Here is a 20,319-nt window from a genome sequence, read left to right on the forward strand (position 1 = left end):
AAGTAAGTAAATCAATAAATATTTATTTAGTGCCTTTCTTTATACTGGGTTAAGCACTAGGGATATAAAGAGAGAGACAAAAGACAGTCCCTGCCCTTGAGGAACATTCTAATGGGGAAGACGACATTCAAACTTAGCACAAACAGGATAAATGGGAGAAAATCAACAAAGGGAAGATTTGAGAATTAAGAGGACTGAGAATGGCTTTCTGTAAGAACACGGATCCTGCATCTGACACAGTCTGACTGTGGGACCCTGGTCAGGTTGTTCAAGGAGAGATATTTGTCTAGCCTTTTCTATTATATTAAGGAACTATTATCTGTACTTCTCTGGCATTTTCTGTGGGCCCCCATTGTTCAGGTTAACCCTCTTCTCAAAGATAAATTCAGGAAGATAATACAAAGCAATTACAGCCCCTTTCCCCAATCCCTCCCCCACCATCTGATTCCTAGCCTGGTGGGTTACTCATTGACCACCTCCCCTGACTCCTCCATAAAGGTTTGATCAATCTACTTCTCCATGCTTAAGGCTTTTCTTACCCTCCTGAGTCAGAGAGGTGATTTCTTCATTCTAAGAACCAACTCTTTTTAGGATCTTTTCCCACCCTCCCATTCTCCCAATTGGGTTTGACTGCAAAGTCACTTAACACCTCAGTTCCTCAGGTAACTCTCTAGGATGATATATTTTTTTTTGTTTGTGTTATTTCCTTTTTTTTTCTATTTCTCCATCCCCCACCAAATAAAACAAGCATTTCTATATTTGAAATAGAATAGAAAAATAGGAACCTGCAGATCTCTGTTATGTATATCTTGTCATTCTTTTTAGGCATACAGTGAATTCAACATTTATGTTTCAAAACTGTCTACAAATTGCAGAATTGCTTCTGATGTGGATTAGTAAAGAGGATTCACACATGGGGACTTCCGTACATCTATAAAGTAAAAGTCCAGATCAAAAGAAAACAGATTCTTTCTCTCTGGGTTTCTCCACTACTGTCTTCCTTCAATGTATCATCATGATGCAGAGATGATCTCAAGTTCTCCAAGGCTATGCCAAGAGAACATTAATTCTGGCAGATCCTACCAAGCTGGAAAGACTTCAAATATAATGCAACCCTGGAGTCACTATATCAGAATTAGGGTTTATTACCTAAAGACACAAAACTGAGATTGTTGTCCCTGAAAATATTTCCCTAGGGAAATGCTCTGATTTAGCCTTAGGATAATCCCCTTGAAATTCAATATTCTACTACTCAATTTGGAAAAGGATGTTAAAAAGATCCTTTCATTCATAAGTACTTTTTGAAGGGGACCTACACAAGTGATGTACAATTTCTGCCTTATGGGGATTGGACTTGAGGGGGGGGAGCTGGAGGAAGGGGTTATTCCAAACCTTTTTCCACCTCCAACTGCTAGAGAGAACACCAGATGGGCAGTAGGCACTGACTCATATGAGTCAGTGAAATCAAACTCATGGTCAGTGGGGTTGTTGCCCCCCACTTCCCCCTTCCCTCCCATCTAGAACCACATCTAGAAGGATGTGCTTTAACTATTTCCCCATCCCCCCTACCAGGAAAATTTTAGATGCCAAGCACAGAAAACCATACTTCTTACCTCTAGTCTGTGTGAAATTTCTGGAAGCTTGGTAATTGCAGGCTCTTTGTAAACAAATTCCTGCTCATCTAAATCTCCAAATTTGGAGCCATAGAAACCAACTCGGAAATAGGTTCCAAACATTCGCTTGTGACCCTGGTAAATAAAAGGCAAGACTCCACATTTATAATTAGGATTCTCTGGCATGAAAAAGAATAGTGTTCATCAAATTACTGCCATGATTACCATCAAGAAGAAATCATTCCATAAAATCAACAACAAATAAATGCATGTTTCTATACTTATAAAAGGATCTTTGGAAATGATAAAAAAGAAATAGAAACTCTTAGTTAGAACTGTAGTTAGGTGATGGACTTGCTCATCCCTTTGGTGCAACAACCAGGAACAATTTTGAGCTATCTGCAATGAAGAATACCATCTGTATCCAGAGAAAGAATTATGGACTTTGAACAAAGACCAAAGACTATTACCGTCAAATTAGAAAAAAAAGCATTATATTATTATGCAATTTTACTATCTCATACTTTATTTTTCTTCCTTAAGGATATGATTTCTCTGTCATCACATTCAACTGAGATCAATGTATAACATGGAACCAATGTAAACACTAATAGAGTGCCTTCTGTGGGGGTGGGGGGAGGGAAGCAAGAATGGGGGGGAATTGTAAAACTCAAAATAAATAAAATCTTTCTTTAAAAAAAAAGCATTGTAGTTAGGAATTCCTGAGCCTGGGGCAAATTCAGTTTAGCAGGGATAGAAAGATGGCAGTAGACTTTGCAGAGAACTGTTTAACTGAGAATGGCATCTTTCTGAAACTCATGGGATCTGCCCTTTGGTAACTGGTTCTGAACATGGTAATCCTGAGGCAGCTTCCCAGTTGAGGGGAGAAAGTATTTCCTTCCCAGGAAAAAAGTGTAACTCCCCAAGGAGTGAGTATATCTAACTCCCCTCCCCTTAAATTGGCACCCTGGGGCAAAGAACTGCTTATCCCAGATGAATTACAGGTCTTGTGCTTCATTACAGTCTCAGTTCCATTACTAATTCCTTGAGTGTCTTTGGGTATTTCACTTTTATTTTTGATCCCTAAAGTCTCTTGTAATGAACTAATATCCAAATCACAAGAGTAATTTTCAGATTTTCTTTGATCAACTTTGAATAATAAAATGAATTACATATTGCATTGGACTCTAAATAGCCCACTTCCCCTCCTTTTACATTCTTGGGTTCTAATTCATTTTTGTCTATTCATTGTTATCCATATAACAAATTATGGGATACTACATGAAAGAAAACTCACTTGAAAGAGAAAGGAGGTAAAGATCCAGAGGATGGGGACAGGGGTGACAACTTCAGTGACTAAAAACAGCAATCAGGACACAGGATGAGTTGGAAAGGGATCTGTCCCAGGTACCTTGCTTATGATGTTATCAAAAGCCTTCTGAAGTTTGTCATGGGTTGAAGTCAGCTTCCTAAAATCTCGGTGAGCTTCCAGTATGGGGATGACCAGCTTGTAGACCTCATTGACCGTTTCATATAACCCTCCCTTATGAAAATGAAAAACAAAAGAAAACATTAAATAAAGTAGGACCTTTTAGAAGATCATTGTCAAACAATGCATGCCCAAAATGGTGGTGTGATATTGGCACTCTTATCATTTTGCAATATTGAAGATGTTGCCTAAATCTATTTCAACTTAGTCCCTAATACATATTCTTAAAGATATTATTTTATCCACAACTGTGACTTCACTGGTATAGGGGAACTCTGGATGAAGAAACTCTATCAGTAAAGAAAGGTAAGTCTATATGAAGTTTATATTCTTAGGGAATATCCTAGACCACTAAAAAGTGAAATGAATTGTCCAGGGTTGGCTGGCCAGGATGCATTAGATGGGGCATTTAAACTCAAGCCTTTCTGTCTTTTGGATTTTCTATTTACATTCATTGGTCTATTCCCCTCAACTTTCCTAGGAATTAGAATCATCTCATTGAGGCAGATCAGTATGATGAAAAGCATATTGGATTGATTCTGATGAATTTTGGTTCTACTATTTACTCTCTGGTATGACTTGGGTCAAGTTCCTTTATCTTTCAAGGCCTCCATTCTTCATGAGTAAAAGGAGTAATGTTAGGCTAGAGAGACACTCTGAGGCCCCTACTAGTTTTGTCTACAATTCTAAGAATCTCTAAGTGTTAAATATTCTACTTATTAATGATAATTGGTAGGACTCAGAAAATAGATAGGTTTCCATAAAGTAATAATGAGAAGGAACATTGATTTTTAGGTAATGAAGCCTAGAAATCTCTGGAGAATCCATAGGTTTTTTCCTAGTTGGAGATAGGGTATTCTTTGGAGAGAGTTTTCATTTTGAGGGGAGTTTTCATTTTGAGGGGAGATGGTGAGGGAAAGAGGGGAGAAATTTAGACTGTTAAAAAGAAAACAGTTTTAGTTTTTAGGGAGGAAACAGAAACATTAGTTTTAGTGAAGAAAAAGAAACAAATTAAGTGAAAAAAAGAAAATTAGGGAAATAAATTGTTGTGGTGGTTTAGTCATTTTTCAATTTCATGGCCTTATTTGGAGTTTTCTTGGTAAAGAAATTAGAGTGGTTTGCCATTTCCTTCTCTAGCTCATTTTACAGATGAGGAAACTGAGGTCAATAGAATTAAGTAACTTGCCCAGGGTCACACAGCTAGTAAGCATCTGAGATCACATTTGAACTCAGGACTCCAGCCCTGGCACTCTATCTCTATCACCTAGCTAGTCTGGGATATAAATAGGGTCTAAATATAGTGAAGTCTTGAAAAAAATGGACATTGATTAGTGATTGAGAGAACCATTATGAGACAAGTAATAGACAATCAGCCAAAATGTTTAGATACTTTTCTTTTTCCTTGAATTCAAATGATTAAAATTGGTTTGCTCACCTATTAAGTGTAAAGGCCCAGTAGGAGATGAATAGGGTGCTGGGAACTTCCTATTTTGAAGTGTACCTATATACAGTCTGGGTAGGATCTTTGTTGGAAGTGAGGCCTCCTGTACTACCTCCCTTTTCCTTTCCAGATATTTTAATGACCCGTCTCTAGTTTTCTTTTTTTTTTGTTTTTTTTTTGGCTTGACTAGGAAGAAAAGAAAGGCTGTATTGATTCATTATGTAACTCTGGAGAGTCACTTGATTTCTCCCTTAAAAAAAGGCAATAACACAATGAAACTGCAGTACAGTTAACATAATAAAGTGTTAGGAGGAAGAAAGGATTTGTAATCCTTTGCAGAAAGGACATAGGTTTCATTGGAATTTACAAATTCCCCAGTCCCTGGATACTCCTCCCCTTAGCCTCTGGGATTTACACTAAGTATGCCATTTCTGAGATTATTACCCAAAGTCCTATTTCCTCCAACTGATAATAATGTCTTTAAATTCTCATCATCAGGGCACCCTTGGGGTTCTTATTCTACTCACTGTGCTAAAAAGTTCAGCGGCTTGTTCCAACAGCCCAACCAAGCCACTCTCCGTGAAATATCTCCCAGAACACACACCATCCTCATCAGGGGACAGGATGTCATCAGAGACTGCAGATTCCTCCAGGACATTGGAAGAAATATTCTGAAACAAAGCATAATGTAAACCCAAGGGGCCAGTTAAGACAAGTCAAATCAAGTCAAAGGTCTACTATGAGCCAGGTACTGAGTTAACTGCTGGAGATAAATGGAAAGGCAAAGGAGCTCATAATCTAATGGGAGAGATAACATATAAACAACTATGTACCAAAAAAATCTAGACAGGATAAATCAAAAATAATTACAGAGTAGAGAATTTAACATAAAGGGGGACTAGGAAGGATTTCTTGTAAGAGGTAAGATTTTAGCTATGGGCAGTTGGGTGGCACAGTGGATAGAGTACTGACCTTGGGGTCAGAAGGACAGGAGTTTGAATCCAGCCTCAGACATTTGGCTATTAATAGCAGAGTGACCTTGGGCAAGTCACTTAACCCTGATTGCCTTGTATACAGGGCTATCCCCAGTTGTCCTGATTCATATCTGGCCCTTGAATCCAGATGGCTCTGGAGGAGAAAGTGAGGCTGGTGACTTAGCACAGCACCCCCCCCCGCCCCCGCAAATCCAATTATGCACTTGTCATGGCATTACCTCCCTGATGTTGTCTTCTTTGAAATGAAGGACAAAACAGTAAGATTTTAGCTGTTGTTGTGGTCTGTCTTTCATTACGAAGAGAATCAAGATATCAGGGAGGCAATGCCACAACTTGTAAGTGAATTGGATTGAAGTGAGACAAAGCTGTGTAAAGTCACTAGCCTCACTTTCTTCTCTGGGGCCATCTGGGTCCAGTGATCAGATATGGATCAGGATGACCAGGATGCAGTGGAGAAGTCAGATGGTCACCATTACCTCTCATCAGTAAAATAAGGTGTTTGGGGCAAGATGACATCTTTTTTTCGTCTAAATTCATTAATCAATGGACTATCCTGAAAGATTAAAGGGGCATGGAGGTGGCATCACAATTTGTGATAGCTAAAAGGTCAAGGGTAGCTAACAGGGCTATAACCTGAGATACTGTTTTGGTTGACTGACCTGATATGAGGCAAGGGTCTAAGAGGTATAGTGGATAGAGAGCTGGGCTTGCAATCAGGAGGAATTGAGTTGGAATCTTGCCTCAGTCACTTCACTTAACCTCTTTCATCTTTAAAAAGGACTGCTTTGAGGATCAAATGAGATGACATGTTTTTCACTCTTAAAGCTTTATATAAATTCTACTTATTTTTATTATTATAATTATAAGACACAGGGCTCAAAAGGTGTAATACAGTTTTAAGTAGGTTCAAAACTGCACTAAGACTTTTGGGACATGTTGTATATTACCACCTTTTCCCCAGTTTCTGGTAGAATACCTGTAGCATTATTTGACACTAATACTTTTGGGACACTCTGTATGTTAGTACCTTTTCCCCGGTTCCTGGTTGGGACAGCCTACATATTACCACCTCTTACCTGGCTTCCAGTTGAATAGTTGAATATTATTTGGCACTAAGACTTTTGGGACAGTCTTGTGTATTGCTGCCTTTTCTCTGGTTTCTGATTAATAGCTACAGTATTATTTGGCACTAAAACTTTTTGGGACACCCTGTATATTGCCACCTTTCCCATGGTTTCTGGTTGAATAGTTGTAATTTTATTTGGCACTAAGACTTTTGGGATACTGTTATAATGCCACCTCTTCCCTGGTTTCCAAATGAATAGCTGTGATATTGCTTGGCATAATGATGAGGAATTCTACTCTTATGGAAAACTGTGGTATTAATTATGCATTAGTTACATATATTTTCCTTCAGTAAGTTTAATTACTTATAAACTCCTTGAAGGTAGGGAAAGTCTTTTGCCTCTTTGTGTATAACCAGGGCTTAGCCAATTAACAATTAACAAATTATTTTTTTTTACACATGTATCCTTAAACCACATTTTGGTTTAGAATTCCTAGAACATTCTTAGAAACTCTCAAAGCTGTCTTTAACCTGACCATGACTTTTCTTCCTTTCCACTAAGTTCTTGCCCAGGTTTTCTCTGATGTCTCAGAATCCTTAAGAACCTGATATGGAGAGAATCTAGTATTCCCAGAGAAAGGGTCTGTTTTTTTGCTCCACCTCCTGGCTATAGCAGCTGGTAAGGAGAAATCAGAGTTACATAGCCTGGAGTTATGGGCAGAGAAAAGGCATTCTGGGAGCATTTGCCAGGTGTTAGAAAGCTGGAAGGAACAGAAACAGGATGTGAGACTATCTCCAGGTCTACATTTATTAAGTAAATATTGCACTCTGAAGCCCAGATTTCCAGAAAGCTTATCTTTGTGGAATTTGATGGCTTTGAACTCCTTTTCCCTCTACAATTTTTAACTATATTTCAGTTTCCTTGGCTGATAACTTAATAATATTATTGGGATGCTGAGAATTCTGATAAGAAATGACAAAGAAGTGGAAGAAACATCACAGCTGACTAAAATCTAACACAAGGAAAATATAATTTAGTTTTAAAGATGGAGTTTATTGATGAAGTTATCTTATTTAAAGTGCTTTTCCCTGATCTTATTACTCAGATTACTTTCTTAGAAAGAAAAAAAAGGACATTATAAAAAGAGAGCATAACTAAATCAATCATTAATTTTTCATGTTTACTGTATCTAATCCAAAAACTGATGTGAAAATTTTTGCATTTTGGCATTTTTTGGGAAAGGGGAATTAAATAATATAATTTCTAATCTATTCTAATCTAAATTACACTTTTGAGAAATTTCAGGTATAGAAGGTAAAATCTAAGGAAGAATTAATTGGAGACATACTAGCTACCAAAACTAGTGAAATTAGTAGCTCAGTTTTATGGGTCATTTAGTATCAGATAGACAACTCTAAGCTTAGACAAATCTGATCTTTCTGGTTCCTCAATTGTGAAATGGAGATAATAACACAGCATTATGAAACTGTGCTGGAGAACAACCTAGACTACAAAGAATCCCAGAAAAAACAAAAAGTGCTGTTATAAGAAAATTAGAGCTTGCATAAATAAGGATAATATAAGACTCAGAGATATACTTTATATATAAAGGAGTTACTATAATCATATTTTTCAGGACTTCAGGGAGATTCTACTCTAAAGACTCTCTTAAGACAGAATGCCTATAAAACAGGTTTTCTTCTGCCTGATTCTATTAAAACATTCAGTATCAGGGCATGCCTGACCTTGAAGCAACTATGGTTCCTGGCCTGATCCAACTTTCAGGTGTGGCTGACAGTAACTGCTACACTAATCTGGCAAAGACAACACTCTTCAGTCCCTATAAATATATTCTGTATCCAACTAGAAAGGGTGCTGTGTGCTTTTTTCAGTTCTTTCTTCTTAGACTAGTTTAGGTTAAATTGAATCTGAAGGCAGCAGGTGGAAGGAGAAACAGAAACCAAAAGAAAGGGTATACAGGAAAATATTCCCCTATAGTTTGGAAAATACTTTTATAAGGATAAGGATAACAAATGCTATACTACTTTTTTAAAAATATTTTATTTGTTTTCCAATTATATACAATAGTAAATTATACCCATAATTTTTTTCAAGGCTCTGAATTCTACAATTCCCCCCCCCTTCCCTTCCCCCCCAGGCTATCTGACAGTCTCTACATTGTTTCCATGCCATACATTGATGTAAATTGAATGTTATAAGTGTAAACATAAGAATGAACATAAACCTCCTCCCCCTAAGAAGATGGGAAACCTCAAGAATAGAGAGAGAGAGAGGAAAAAATTGTATTTCAATCTGTGTTCAGATTCCAATGGCTCTGTCTCTGGGGTGAGTTCCTTTCTTTGTCATAAATCCACCAGAGAAGTGCTTCTATATTTTCCCCACAGTTGCTATCACTAGCTGTACCTCCACTTTATTCCTCCCCACTCTCATTTATTCTATTCTTTCTCTCCTTTCATCCTGGCCCTGTCCAAAAGCATGTTGCATCTGAGTACCCTCTCCCTTGATCTTCCCTCTCTTCTGTCACCTATTCCCCCCTTCCCTCCTCCCATTTCCCTTTTCTCCCACCCTTCTCCAGGGCAAGACAGATTTCCTCACCCTATTAAGTGTTTATGCCATTTCCTCCCTGAGCCATTTCCGATGAAAATAAAGGCTCACTCATTCCCCCTTGCCTTCCCCACTCCCCTCCATTGAAAAAAACTTTTTTTTACTCTTATGTGACATCTCTCAGCTTCTTCTTCATCTCCTTTTCCTTCCTTCCAGTACTTTACCCCATTGCCCATTGACTCCATCCCTTTACCACATCATACCATTATATTCCACTACTTCCTATGTCCTATCTATATATGCTCCTTCTAATTGATCTTATAAATGAGAAAGTTCATATGAGTTATCAATATCTTCTTCCCGTGCAGGAATACAAACAGTTCAACATCAAGTTCCTCATAGTTAGTCCCTCTCTTCCACTCCCTTTATGGTTCACCAGAATCCTGTACTTGGAGATCAAACTTTCTGTTCAGCTCTGGTTGTCTCTCATTAGGAAAGTTTGAAAGTCCCCTGTTTCATTGAAAATTCATCTTTTCCCCTGAAAGAGGATGTTCAGTTTTGCTGGGTAATTGATTCTCAGTTGTAAACCAACATCTTTTGCCTTCTGGAATATCATATTCCAATCCCTACAAGCCCTTAATGTAGATGCTGCCAAGTCCTGTGTAATCCTGACTATGGAGCCTTGGTAGTTGAATTGTCTGTTTCTGGTAGCTTTTAGAATTTTCTCTTTGATTTGGGAGTTTTGGAATTTGGCTATAATATTCCTGGAAGTTTTTCTTTTGGGATCCCTTTCAGGGGATGACTGGTGAATTCTCTCAATTTCTATTTTACCTTCAGCTTCTAGGATCTCAGGGCAATTTTGCTGTATTATTTCTTGAAAAATGAAGTTTAGGCTCTTTTCCTGGTCATGGCTTTCAGATAGTCCTATAATTTTCAAATTATTTCTTTGGATCTGTTTTCAAGGTCAGTTGTTTTTTCAATGAGATATTTCACATTTTCTTCTAATTTTTGGCTTTTTTGGAAGAGTTTCTTCCTGATTTCTTACAAAGTCATCAGCTTCCTTTAGTTTCATTTTGCATTTGAAGGAGTTACTTTCTTCAGAGAGCTTTTTTATCTCCTTTTCCAGCTGACCAATTCTGTTTTTTAAGGCATTCTTCTTCTCATTTGCCTTTTGTTTTGCTTTTTCCATTAGGCCTAAACTGGTTTTTAACATATTATTTTCTTCAGCATTTTTTTTTTTGTATTTCCTTCACCAAGCTTTTGATTTGGTTTTCATGATTTTTCTGCATTGCTCTCATTTCTCCTCCCAATTTTTCCTCCACCTCCCTGAATTGCTTTTCAAAGTCTTTTTGGAGCTCATCCACAGTCTGAGCCCATTTTCTATTTCTCTTGGAGGTTTTGGATACAGAAGCTTCGATTTTGTCATCATCAGAGTATGTGTTTTCATCTTCCATAGGCCTGAAGTAATTCTCTAGGGTCAGATCCTTCTTTTTCTGTTGTTTACTTATTTCCTCAGTCCAAGGCTAATTTACAGCACTTCCAAGGCTTTGGGGTTTTTTTTGGGGGGGGGACACCCCACTGGGACCTTTATTCTTCCAAGGTCTTAAGCTCTCTAGCCCGTGCTTTGATATGTAGATGACCACAGCATTGCCCTCTGCCCTGAGGCTATAAGGCAAGATCCAGCTATCTTAGTAAGGAAGCCTAAACTGCACCCGGAGTCTGAGTGTAGGCAAACAGCAGAGTCCTGCCCCAGGAAGAGCAGAGAGATCTCTGCAGACTTGCCTTACCTTCTCTGGGGGTGCAGGATGCTTTCTCCCGATTCTTGCTGCAGGTTCTGTGGTCAGTGCTCCTCATTCCACACTTACCCAGGTGCAGCAGAGTTCTCTCCTCTCCCCTTCAAGCTGTTGCTGGTGATCTCTGGGCTGGACTGGGCTTTGCTGAACTGGGCTGGGCTGAGCAGTGGCTTTTTTTCCACCCCAGGTCCTGGTGAAGTTATCTTGGACTGGGAAAATGTATCACTCAGTCTTTCTGTGGGTTCTGCCCCTCTAAATTTTGGCTAGAGCCCTCATTTGTTTGTTTTTTGGGGGGTTGGGGGAGTGGGAGTTGTCGGGGAATGCTGCCTTCACACTATCTTGCCATCCCCCCCATACTACTTTTTTTTTTTCCAAGGCAATGGGGTTAAGTGGCTTGCCCAAGGCCACATAGCTAGGTAATTATTAAGTGTCTGAGGCTGGATTTGAACTCAGGTACTACTGACTCCAAGACCAGTGCTCTATCCACTGTGCCACCTAGCCACCCCTCCCATACTACTTTTTAAAGAGGACCAATGACATCATGGGATGATATCTTGACTCAAGTGTGGATTGGATTTAAGTGAAGCAGAATAGTATAAAATCATTAGCCTCAGTCTCTCTTCTAGAATCATCACAGTCCAGGAGTAGGATAAAAGTCAAGATGATGAGGAGGACCCAGGATGAAGTGGATGACCTTGGGGTCCTTGATGTCTGACCAGACTCTAGGTGCTCCACAGTACCTGTTTTAGCTGCCTTCATGGCCACTGTAATAAATTGTTTTCATCTTCCCACTCTGCCAGGGGAAGTCTTCAATATGCTTGTGGTACAATCCTTAAACTCCCACACTGGTTATTCTATATTTTAACAATTGGTAACATTTATATAGTACTTTAAGATTTTCAAAGCACTTTTCAGATAATATCTCATTTGATCCTCCTAACCACCCCATGAAGCAAGTGTCATCATCTCTATTTTATAGATAAGGAAACTGAGGAACAGAAATCTTAAACTGCTTTCAAGTTATACAGTTGCTTAGTATCTCATGCATGATTTGAAATTAGATGATCTTGATTCCATTGCCATTAATAATTTTTCCTTTGAAGCTGTATTATCATTAGAGATGATCCTGTTCTCTCTGGGAGTAATTCAGTAAAGTAAACTTTAAAGGTTTGGAATCAATCCTAGGACTAGGTTATGTTTATTATATGTTTATTCTTTAAGGATCAGTCTTAATGGATGGAGCTTGAGATCTGTAGTCAGAACATCAGATATTTTCTAGCTGTGACCCTGGACAAGTCACTTAACCCTGTTTACCTCAGTTTCCTCATCTGCAAAATGAACTAGAGAAAGAAATAGCAACCCATTCTAGCACCTTTGTCAAGAACCTCCCAAAAGGGGTCATGAAGAGCTGAACATGACCAAAATTGACTGAACAACAATAACAAATTTGGAGAGGTCTAATATCAAAGAATTGACCTCTTAGGTGGTGAATTCTTTTTGACCATAGTAAATACTATCCATTGATGCACAAAAAGGGATAATTTACTGTCCCATGTGGAGGAGTGCCAACACCTACAAAATCACAAATTTTTAAAGACTAAGCTGTGAAGAAGTTAATCATACACCCATAACTAAAAAACCAAAGAAAAGAAAGCAATTCATTCAAGAAAAGCCAAATGTTCTCCCCCCAAGGGATGGTCAGGAGGGTGAAGCTGTGTAAGAGGTAGAAGGGATCCATACCTGGAAGCTCACGCTACCCACAGGCAGGTAACAGTGGTCCTCCAGCATGCTCAGGTACTCAGCGACCAGGGCTGCTGCATGGACCAGACACATAGCTGCCTCTGTGTAGCATTTCCTCTTGGAATGTTTTTCAGCCATGTTTTGAAGCCAGGTCAGTCTCAAATCAGGAGATGTCTGATATCCCTTGGCAATTCTGAAGACAAATTACAGGAGAAATGGTTTTGACAGTAAGAGGATGGACATTTCCAGTACTTTCCATTGTTCATTTTTCTTTGCCAAGAATTTCTCAAATGAATCCAAGAAATGAGAGAAGAAACAACTTCTTCCAGCTGACTTACACATGTGTATGATAATATGTGTGTGTGTGTATTATATGTCTAGGTGTGTACACATTAAACTGTAAGAAATGGCATCTTAAAAAAAACTAGACTGGAGAAAAGATCTTGCTGAGATTAGGTTTATATTCCCTCCTTCCTAGTCCTCCTCTCCAATTAGCAGAAGACAAATATACTCATTTGGACCCTAGATTTGTGGCAAAAATACTCTTTAGGACAGAATTGTCAAAGAAGTATCTTGCAGTATGGTACACCAGAGTATGGTCCAAATAGATTAAAATGGAATTAGGAAATATATAACAAAATAAAAATATAATAAAACATAAATAACATATTTTAAAACTAAATCAATATGTAGCACACAGAGATCTTTATGCATGATTTAGTGGAACCTTCTTTTTATTTGAATTTGACACCACTGCCATAGAACATCATGTAGATTCCTATGCACAAAGGCTGAATAGTTAAATTTTAAACACAGAAAAGTATGTTATCTAATATAAAGTTATTGTTTTTGTATGTAATTGGATAAAAGTGACACCTTGCCAATCTGATTCTATAATCTTTTGCATCATCTTTTGCTGTAGCTTCTTAACAGATCTGCCTATCTCAAGTCTTTCAATAAAATTGCTTCCAGTTCACTACTTTAGTTTTTTGTTTGTTTTTTTTTTTTTGCAAGGCCCATTGCTTGCCCAAGGCCACACAGCTAGGTAATTATTAAGTGTATGAGATCAGATTTGCACTCAGGTACTCCTGACTCCAGGGGCGGTGCTCTATCCACTGTACCACCTAGTCACCCCTAAGTTCACTACTTTTTTAAAAAAAATTATCTCTTTTTTTTTTTAGATTTTTTTTTCAAGGCAATGGGGTTAAGTGGCTTGCCCAAGGCCACACGGCTAGGTAATTATTAAGTGTCTGAGGTTGGATTTGAACCCAGGTACTCCTGACTCCAAGGCCAGTGCTCTATTCACTGCGCCACCTAGCCACCCCAGTTCACTACTTTAAAACCCTAAATAGCTATTAGTGGCCTCTTCAGGCTGACTTTAGTTTCTCCACTAAAGTCAATTTTGTTCTACCTCTGTCCTTGAGTATATTGAAGGCAAATTGAAGGATAATGACCCATTTTGTGCTTTCTCACCAATCTGCCTCAGCTTCTTGTGACTGGAATGCACTATCCTTTCCCATGCTTTCTCGGTCTGTAAGCATACTTCCTTTAAGACCTATTTAAAACATCACCTCTACCAAGAAGTCTTCTTTGATCCACTTATCTGGAAAGATTCCCCACCTTACTTTGATCTGTATGTATTTTGGACTCGATCTGTGTCCTTAATATATTCTAATATTCTGTACCATATTTATTTGTCAGCTATGTGAATATATGGCAGTATCACTTAAGAGGATAAGAAACCAACTTTGGAGTCAGGAAGACTTGGTAAACTTTACCTCTTGGATAACTTGGTTTTTACCATTGCCCTGGGCAACTCTTTAAGATTATAAATTGCAGAGAACTAGCTCAGACCTGGGTGGATAGAGGAAGTTTATAATCTTGGAGGTCTCTGAATCAATGTAATCCCTGATTCAGTCTTGATTCCTTTCCTTATTTGTTCCTTCCATTTATGTAATATATCCTGCTTATCTTTATATCTCTCTCAGTACCAAGCACCATGCTCTGTTACTTAGATGTTTTTCTTTTTTTTTGGTCTAGACTATGATTTTATCAAGGAACATGAAAGCCTCAGTAAGCAGTGCTGATAAAGACAAGGTTAAAAATCTTCACTTCACTGGTCACTGTGTGACCATGGGCAAATTACTTCAGCTCTTAGTGTGCTGGGTGGCCTTCTAAGATAGAAGTTAAAGAGACATTTGCATTATACATTGTATACAGCATCCAGATTCAGATTTCATCTCTGCTATTTACTACCTATGAGACCCTAGGAATGTTATTTCACCTTCCTAGGTCTCAGTTTTTTTCATCTAAAAATGATACATTCTAATGACTTTTCCAGTTCTAAATCTATAATCCTGAGATCCTAGCACGTCCCTATTAAGTGTTTTCTGAATGTAGGATAGAATATACCAAATAACAAATATGAATGATGCTAAGTTATCTCTCTTTAGCACATCATTAAATACAAGAAAGATGCAGTTATGTTTGATAGGCTTTGTTCTTCATTAGATAAACATTCTGAAAGGCTGGTTGAAAAAGAGTTATTAAAATGGAATTATAATGACTCCTAGGGGATTATATTTAATGAATTAAACCTTGTAGCTAATCTGGTATTGTAAAAGAAAGTCATTTTCATTTATTGTTTTCCAAGTAATTTTTTTAACTGTGGCTTTATATGGTATAAAGAATTATTGAGGAAACTCCCTTTACCAAAGCTAATTAGCATCTGCTTAGGAACCTGTGGCCTTAGAGTTGGTTTGGAGAGGCCCCAAGAGGTTAAGACACTTCCCTGGGGTCACACAGCCAGTATATATGTCTTTAATTCCCTGTTACTGAAATTTTTCTTCATTTATTCCCAAATTTGCATGATGTAGGGAAAACTAAGTTAACACAGCCTATCAGATAGGACACTGAACCTGATTTCAGGAAAACCTGAGTGTGAGGTCTGCATCACACACTAATTAACTGTATGACTTGGATCAAGTCACCTCTAAATTTAACTTCTAAAAATGGACCTTGGTTTTCTCATCTTTAAGATCAAATCATACTTATGATGGTCTTTTCCAACTCAAAATATACAATCCTGTGATCCTTTGAATTCCAGGCACCCAATATTTCCTTTTCATTTGACCAGGATGTTTTACCTATACATGAGATCCATGAGCATTTCTGGATCTTCCTGAAACTCCCTCATTTTCACGGTGTCCGACAAAATGCTGTTGAGGTTGCAGAGAAGTTCTTCTACCTATGGTAGGAACATCATCATAACAGTTTTCAGAAGTTACACTGAAGCCCCAGAAAGCAATCAGGATACTAAGGGACTTTGTGAGGGACAAACATTCTCTATCCCAGAGATTAAGGTGGGTTTAAGTTTTATTGCAGCAATGTAGAAACTAGATTCTTGGGAAGAGGAGAAATAGAACATTCATTAAAGGAAAAAAACTGCCGATGAAGCTTACTGCCCATAAAAAGACTCACAAGTGATTGCTTGTTATATTTTTCTACCTACCATTAATTACAGGTGATTGTAAAAGAGAAAACAAAACAAAAAATGGGATCATCTCTCTTACGTCAGTCAGCAAATTTAATAAGCTGTCCTTGGGTCTTGTTAAGACAATGACTCAAGGAACCTCCTCCATTCTGCTTGCAGCTATGTACTGTACTTGAAATTCTTTTTTCTCTTTCTCCTCCCCCTTTCTCTTCCCCCCTCCTCTTCTTTTTTCATTTTCTCCCCCCTCTTCCCCCTTCCCCTATTTTTTCATCCTCTTCCTCCTCTCCTCCCCCTCCTCCTTTTTCATCTTCTCCCTTTCCTCCCTCTTCTCTTCCTTCTCCTTTCCTCCCCCCCTCCTCTTTCTTTTTATCTTCTCCCCCCCCCTCCCTTCCTCTCCTCTTTCTTCTTCTTACCTCCTCCATTATGTTCTCTATTGACCTCCCAGCCATCTTTCAAAGAAGGACTCAAATAGTTAGACCATTGAGTTAGGAGGAATTTGGGATTGAATCCTGGTATTATGTTCATTGGTTGTATGACTATGGGCAAGTGGCTTAACTTGCTAACAAGTAACTGTGCTTCAGCTTCCTTATGGAGCCAACGCTACCTGTACTAGTTTGTAGACGTGAGATGCAGCATAAGTGAATTATTATGATTCCCCTTCCAGTAGGAAATGATCTTTTCTTTCTCACATTTTATACAGTACTCTATCTCTCATATTCTAGGTTACATTAGCATTAATATGTAACTTGTATATTACAAACTGTATATATTGTATATATTGTATATATATTACAAACTGTATATATTGAAATTCTGTAAAGAATTTCTCTCAAGAGCCAAGACAGTATCTTAAGTTACTTTTGTGCATCTTTTTGCATAGTTATATACATAGAAGGCACTTTACACTTCATTACTGAATATTGAAAATAAACTATAAAAGTTTCCATATCAAAAGGACTGGGACTGGTCATGGCATGAGGCAAGTGATATTTTCAATAAGGCAACATTCCAGGTACATGCTAAATGAGAGCCAGTTGTGATCAAGAGAAAGCAGTTGGATGGGGTTGTGAATTTGTAGTCTCCCATGGATATATTTATTTTTCTAGGGTTTCTAATTAATCTTAATTTCATTCATGAATATCCAACAAAGTAGTCTACGAAAAGTTACAGGAGTCCAGGGTCTACTGATTTCTTATCTTTTTTTTCAGGAAGACTTTTTCAATTCCTCTTATGCCTTCCCTTTCATAATTACTTCCTATATATTATATACAGTTTGTTTGTAAATATTTGTTTGCATGTCTCCATTAGATTGTGAGCTCCTTGAGGGCAGGAGCTGTGTTTTGTCTCTTTTTATATCTCCTGGCACATAATAGGTGCTTAACAAACCATAGCACTAGTCAGAAAAGACTCTTACAAGAGTGGCTGGTTCTATGTTTAGGTAGAGAAAAGGCCACTTTCATAAGGTTTGAGAGCCAATAAAAAGTCTACTGACTCTGAACCCTAGATAGGTTGCTTGAAATTCATTCATTAACTATTCCAAAGAGTTTTTGAAAGTTCAAGTTAAAATGTGAATTTATTGTTTGGGATCTTGTAATACATTAGCCCTCATTAATACCTTAGTCTTCTTGATCTCATTTGTTTGAATAAAATAGGATTATGAGGGAATGGGATAGGAAAGTTTTGTTAAGGGTAAAGAAAAATGCATGTGACAGTATTAGGAAGGGAGATCATTACAGTTTATAATAATGTAGGGTGCCATAAGGCAGCAAAAAGTGCTGGGTACTGGGAGGAGGGAGGGATACCAAAGGGAAGGCCAGGCCAACAAAAAAGCACTGAAAGATGTGACAAGGAAAGCCTTTTTTTTATTTTGCTGGAGGAGGAGAAATTTGTAGGAGAGTGAATGAGTGAACAATGTAAAAAATAAAAAGGAAAATGAAAAGGATGTCAACAGAATATTTAAGAATTATACAGACGAGAATGAAAGGAAGATCAAAAAGGGACATGTTAGGGAGGTTTGCTACTATCTTATTGAGCATAAACTCTCAACCTAGAGTTTTAGTTTACAATAAACTCTTTTTCTGTTCTTTGTAATTTTAAATGTTTATGTCTTTTGCTTTAATATGAAAGAAAATTTATTGAAGAATTGGGGGAAGGTACATGAACACATCACCTGCTTTCTAATATAACCTAGCACTTCGTTATAAACTCTCTATAATGTGACTCCAGCTTACCTGACCATCCTTATTATATCTCTTATTATGTTTCAACCATATACCCTTTCTTTTGATCAGACAAGAGTCCTCATTTTCCGTGAAACATCAGGTTTATTCCCATCTCTCTTATTTCTCTTCACTAATAAGATGTTTTCTGAATCCTCTCTGCCTATCCAAATTCTATCCATCCCTCTACCTACCTCCATGGGGTTTTCTCTGATTCTTATACCCTCACTCATCACTTATTTCTCTGAAATTCAACACTTTCAATGAATAGTGCACACTTGGACACTTAGCATCCCTTGTAGTGGCCTCCAGTAGTCCCTTGTATGGAACTCTTGTCTCCCCAACAGACTGAGGGTAGGTAGCATGGCAAATATTCCTTCTGTATGTCCCATACTGTTGGCCATATAGTGGACAATTAAGTACTTGCAGAATTATCTAATATATGGTTGAGATTTTATGAGTTTTGAATGGCTATGACATAGTCAAAATGAAATCCTGAGATTACTTGACTATTCAGAAACTTGACATATGAATATACATTTAATTTTAGTTCCCTACAATTCTGTGGACCTAGATTTAAATTCCATCTTTGATGATTACTATCTGTATGATTTTGGATAGAGTGACTTAATGTTCTTTGACCTCAGTTCCTCATTTATGATATGATGAGGCTGGACAAAAAGGCCTTGGAAGTTCTTTCAAGTTTTATAGCTACAATCCATTGAACTCTTGAGTCTAACCTGAGCAGGAAAAGGAGTTGTCTGCATAGCTGTATCCTCTTCTGCATATGCCAAGATGGTTCTTAAGGATTTTCTCAGATATTCCTCATTAAAATCTGATGCTTTACCAACCAAGGAAGCCAGGGACATTGTTACTTGCATCTTCACTCTTGCAAAATTCTTTACCAGAAAAAACAAAACAAAACAGGTTATTTAACAGAGTAAGATATTAGAGTCACAGATATAGTATCTTTTTTCCTAGCTAAAAAACTACAATAGTCAATTTTCAAGCTTTCTCATAGCATCTTATTAATACATTTTCCTTTTAATTTTAAATTGCATCTCAGATTCTACTTCTAACTTTGCCCTTATTTTTTTATATGACCTCACTTTTCTTAGCATTTCAGTCTGGGGCAGCTAGGTGGCACAGTGAATAGAGCACCAGCCCTGGAGTTAGGAGATCTGAGTTCCAATCCAGTCTCAAACACTGAATAATTACCTAGCTGTGTGACCTTGGGTAAGTCACTTAACTCCACTGCCTTGCTCCCCCTCCCCCAAAAAAGTAATGAGCTGCCAGATCTTGGTTACTCCCTTGGCCTTAGTTTCCTCAATTGAAAAGTCAATCAGTCAATGAATAGATATTAACCAAGCATTTACCATGTGACAGGCCCTCTGCTAATACTGAGTATACCAAGAAGAGGAAAATATTCCTTGCTCTAAAGCTTATATTATAATGAGGGAAAGGAAGAGGATAAGATGATCTCTAATCTATCTTTCCATCTTTACTTCTATTATCTTGAGTATTATCCTTTCAATTTCTAAAATGGTTGGAAGCAGTAGGTCAGGCAAGTTTTTATGAAGTTAGGGCATAGGATGCTTTGATGATTGGACAGCTTTTCTTTTATATAAATGTACAGAGAAGAGGAGGATGATGCTTTCATGATCATGACATTTGGAACTTGCTCATTTCCCTATAGTTCCTCTGAGAAAGCATATTTAAAGTGTTCTGGTCATTTGGGTCAAGGGCCCAAATATTCTCAGAGCTGGTCATTCAGTAGAAATGCAAACTCCTTGAGGTCAGGTCTAGCTTACTTTTTAATTTGTATCCCCAGCACCTCACACATAGTAGGTTCTAAATAAATATTTGGTTGATAGGCTGATTGATGGCTATCCTCATATCTTCTG

General features: G+C 37.8%; 1 protein-coding gene across 5 annotated transcripts in view; it reads right to left on the minus strand.

The window, feature by feature from the left end:
• Positions 1-20,319, minus strand: part of DOCK8 (dedicator of cytokinesis 8) — a 306,811-nt gene that overhangs the window by 23,398 nt on the left and 263,094 nt on the right. For all 5 annotated transcript variants that reach the window (XM_074196530.1, XM_074196529.1, XM_074196534.1 and 2 more), the window contains 6 exons: positions 19,156-19,314; positions 15,850-15,950; positions 12,704-12,896; positions 5,071-5,214; positions 3,025-3,156; positions 1,614-1,748 (listed from right to left, as the gene is read on the minus strand). In XM_074196530.1, coding sequence (XP_074052631.1) covers positions 1,614-1,748; positions 3,025-3,156; positions 5,071-5,214; positions 12,704-12,896; positions 15,850-15,950; positions 19,156-19,314 — 864 coding nt within the window. The remainder of the gene's footprint in view (positions 1-1,613; positions 1,749-3,024; positions 3,157-5,070; positions 5,215-12,703; positions 12,897-15,849; positions 15,951-19,155; positions 19,315-20,319) is intronic.

The sequence above is a fragment of the Macrotis lagotis genome, chromosome 8, assembly GCF_037893015.1.
Source record: "Macrotis lagotis isolate mMagLag1 chromosome 8, bilby.v1.9.chrom.fasta, whole genome shotgun sequence".
Lineage (NCBI taxonomy): Eukaryota > Metazoa > Chordata > Mammalia > Peramelemorphia > Peramelidae > Macrotis > Macrotis lagotis.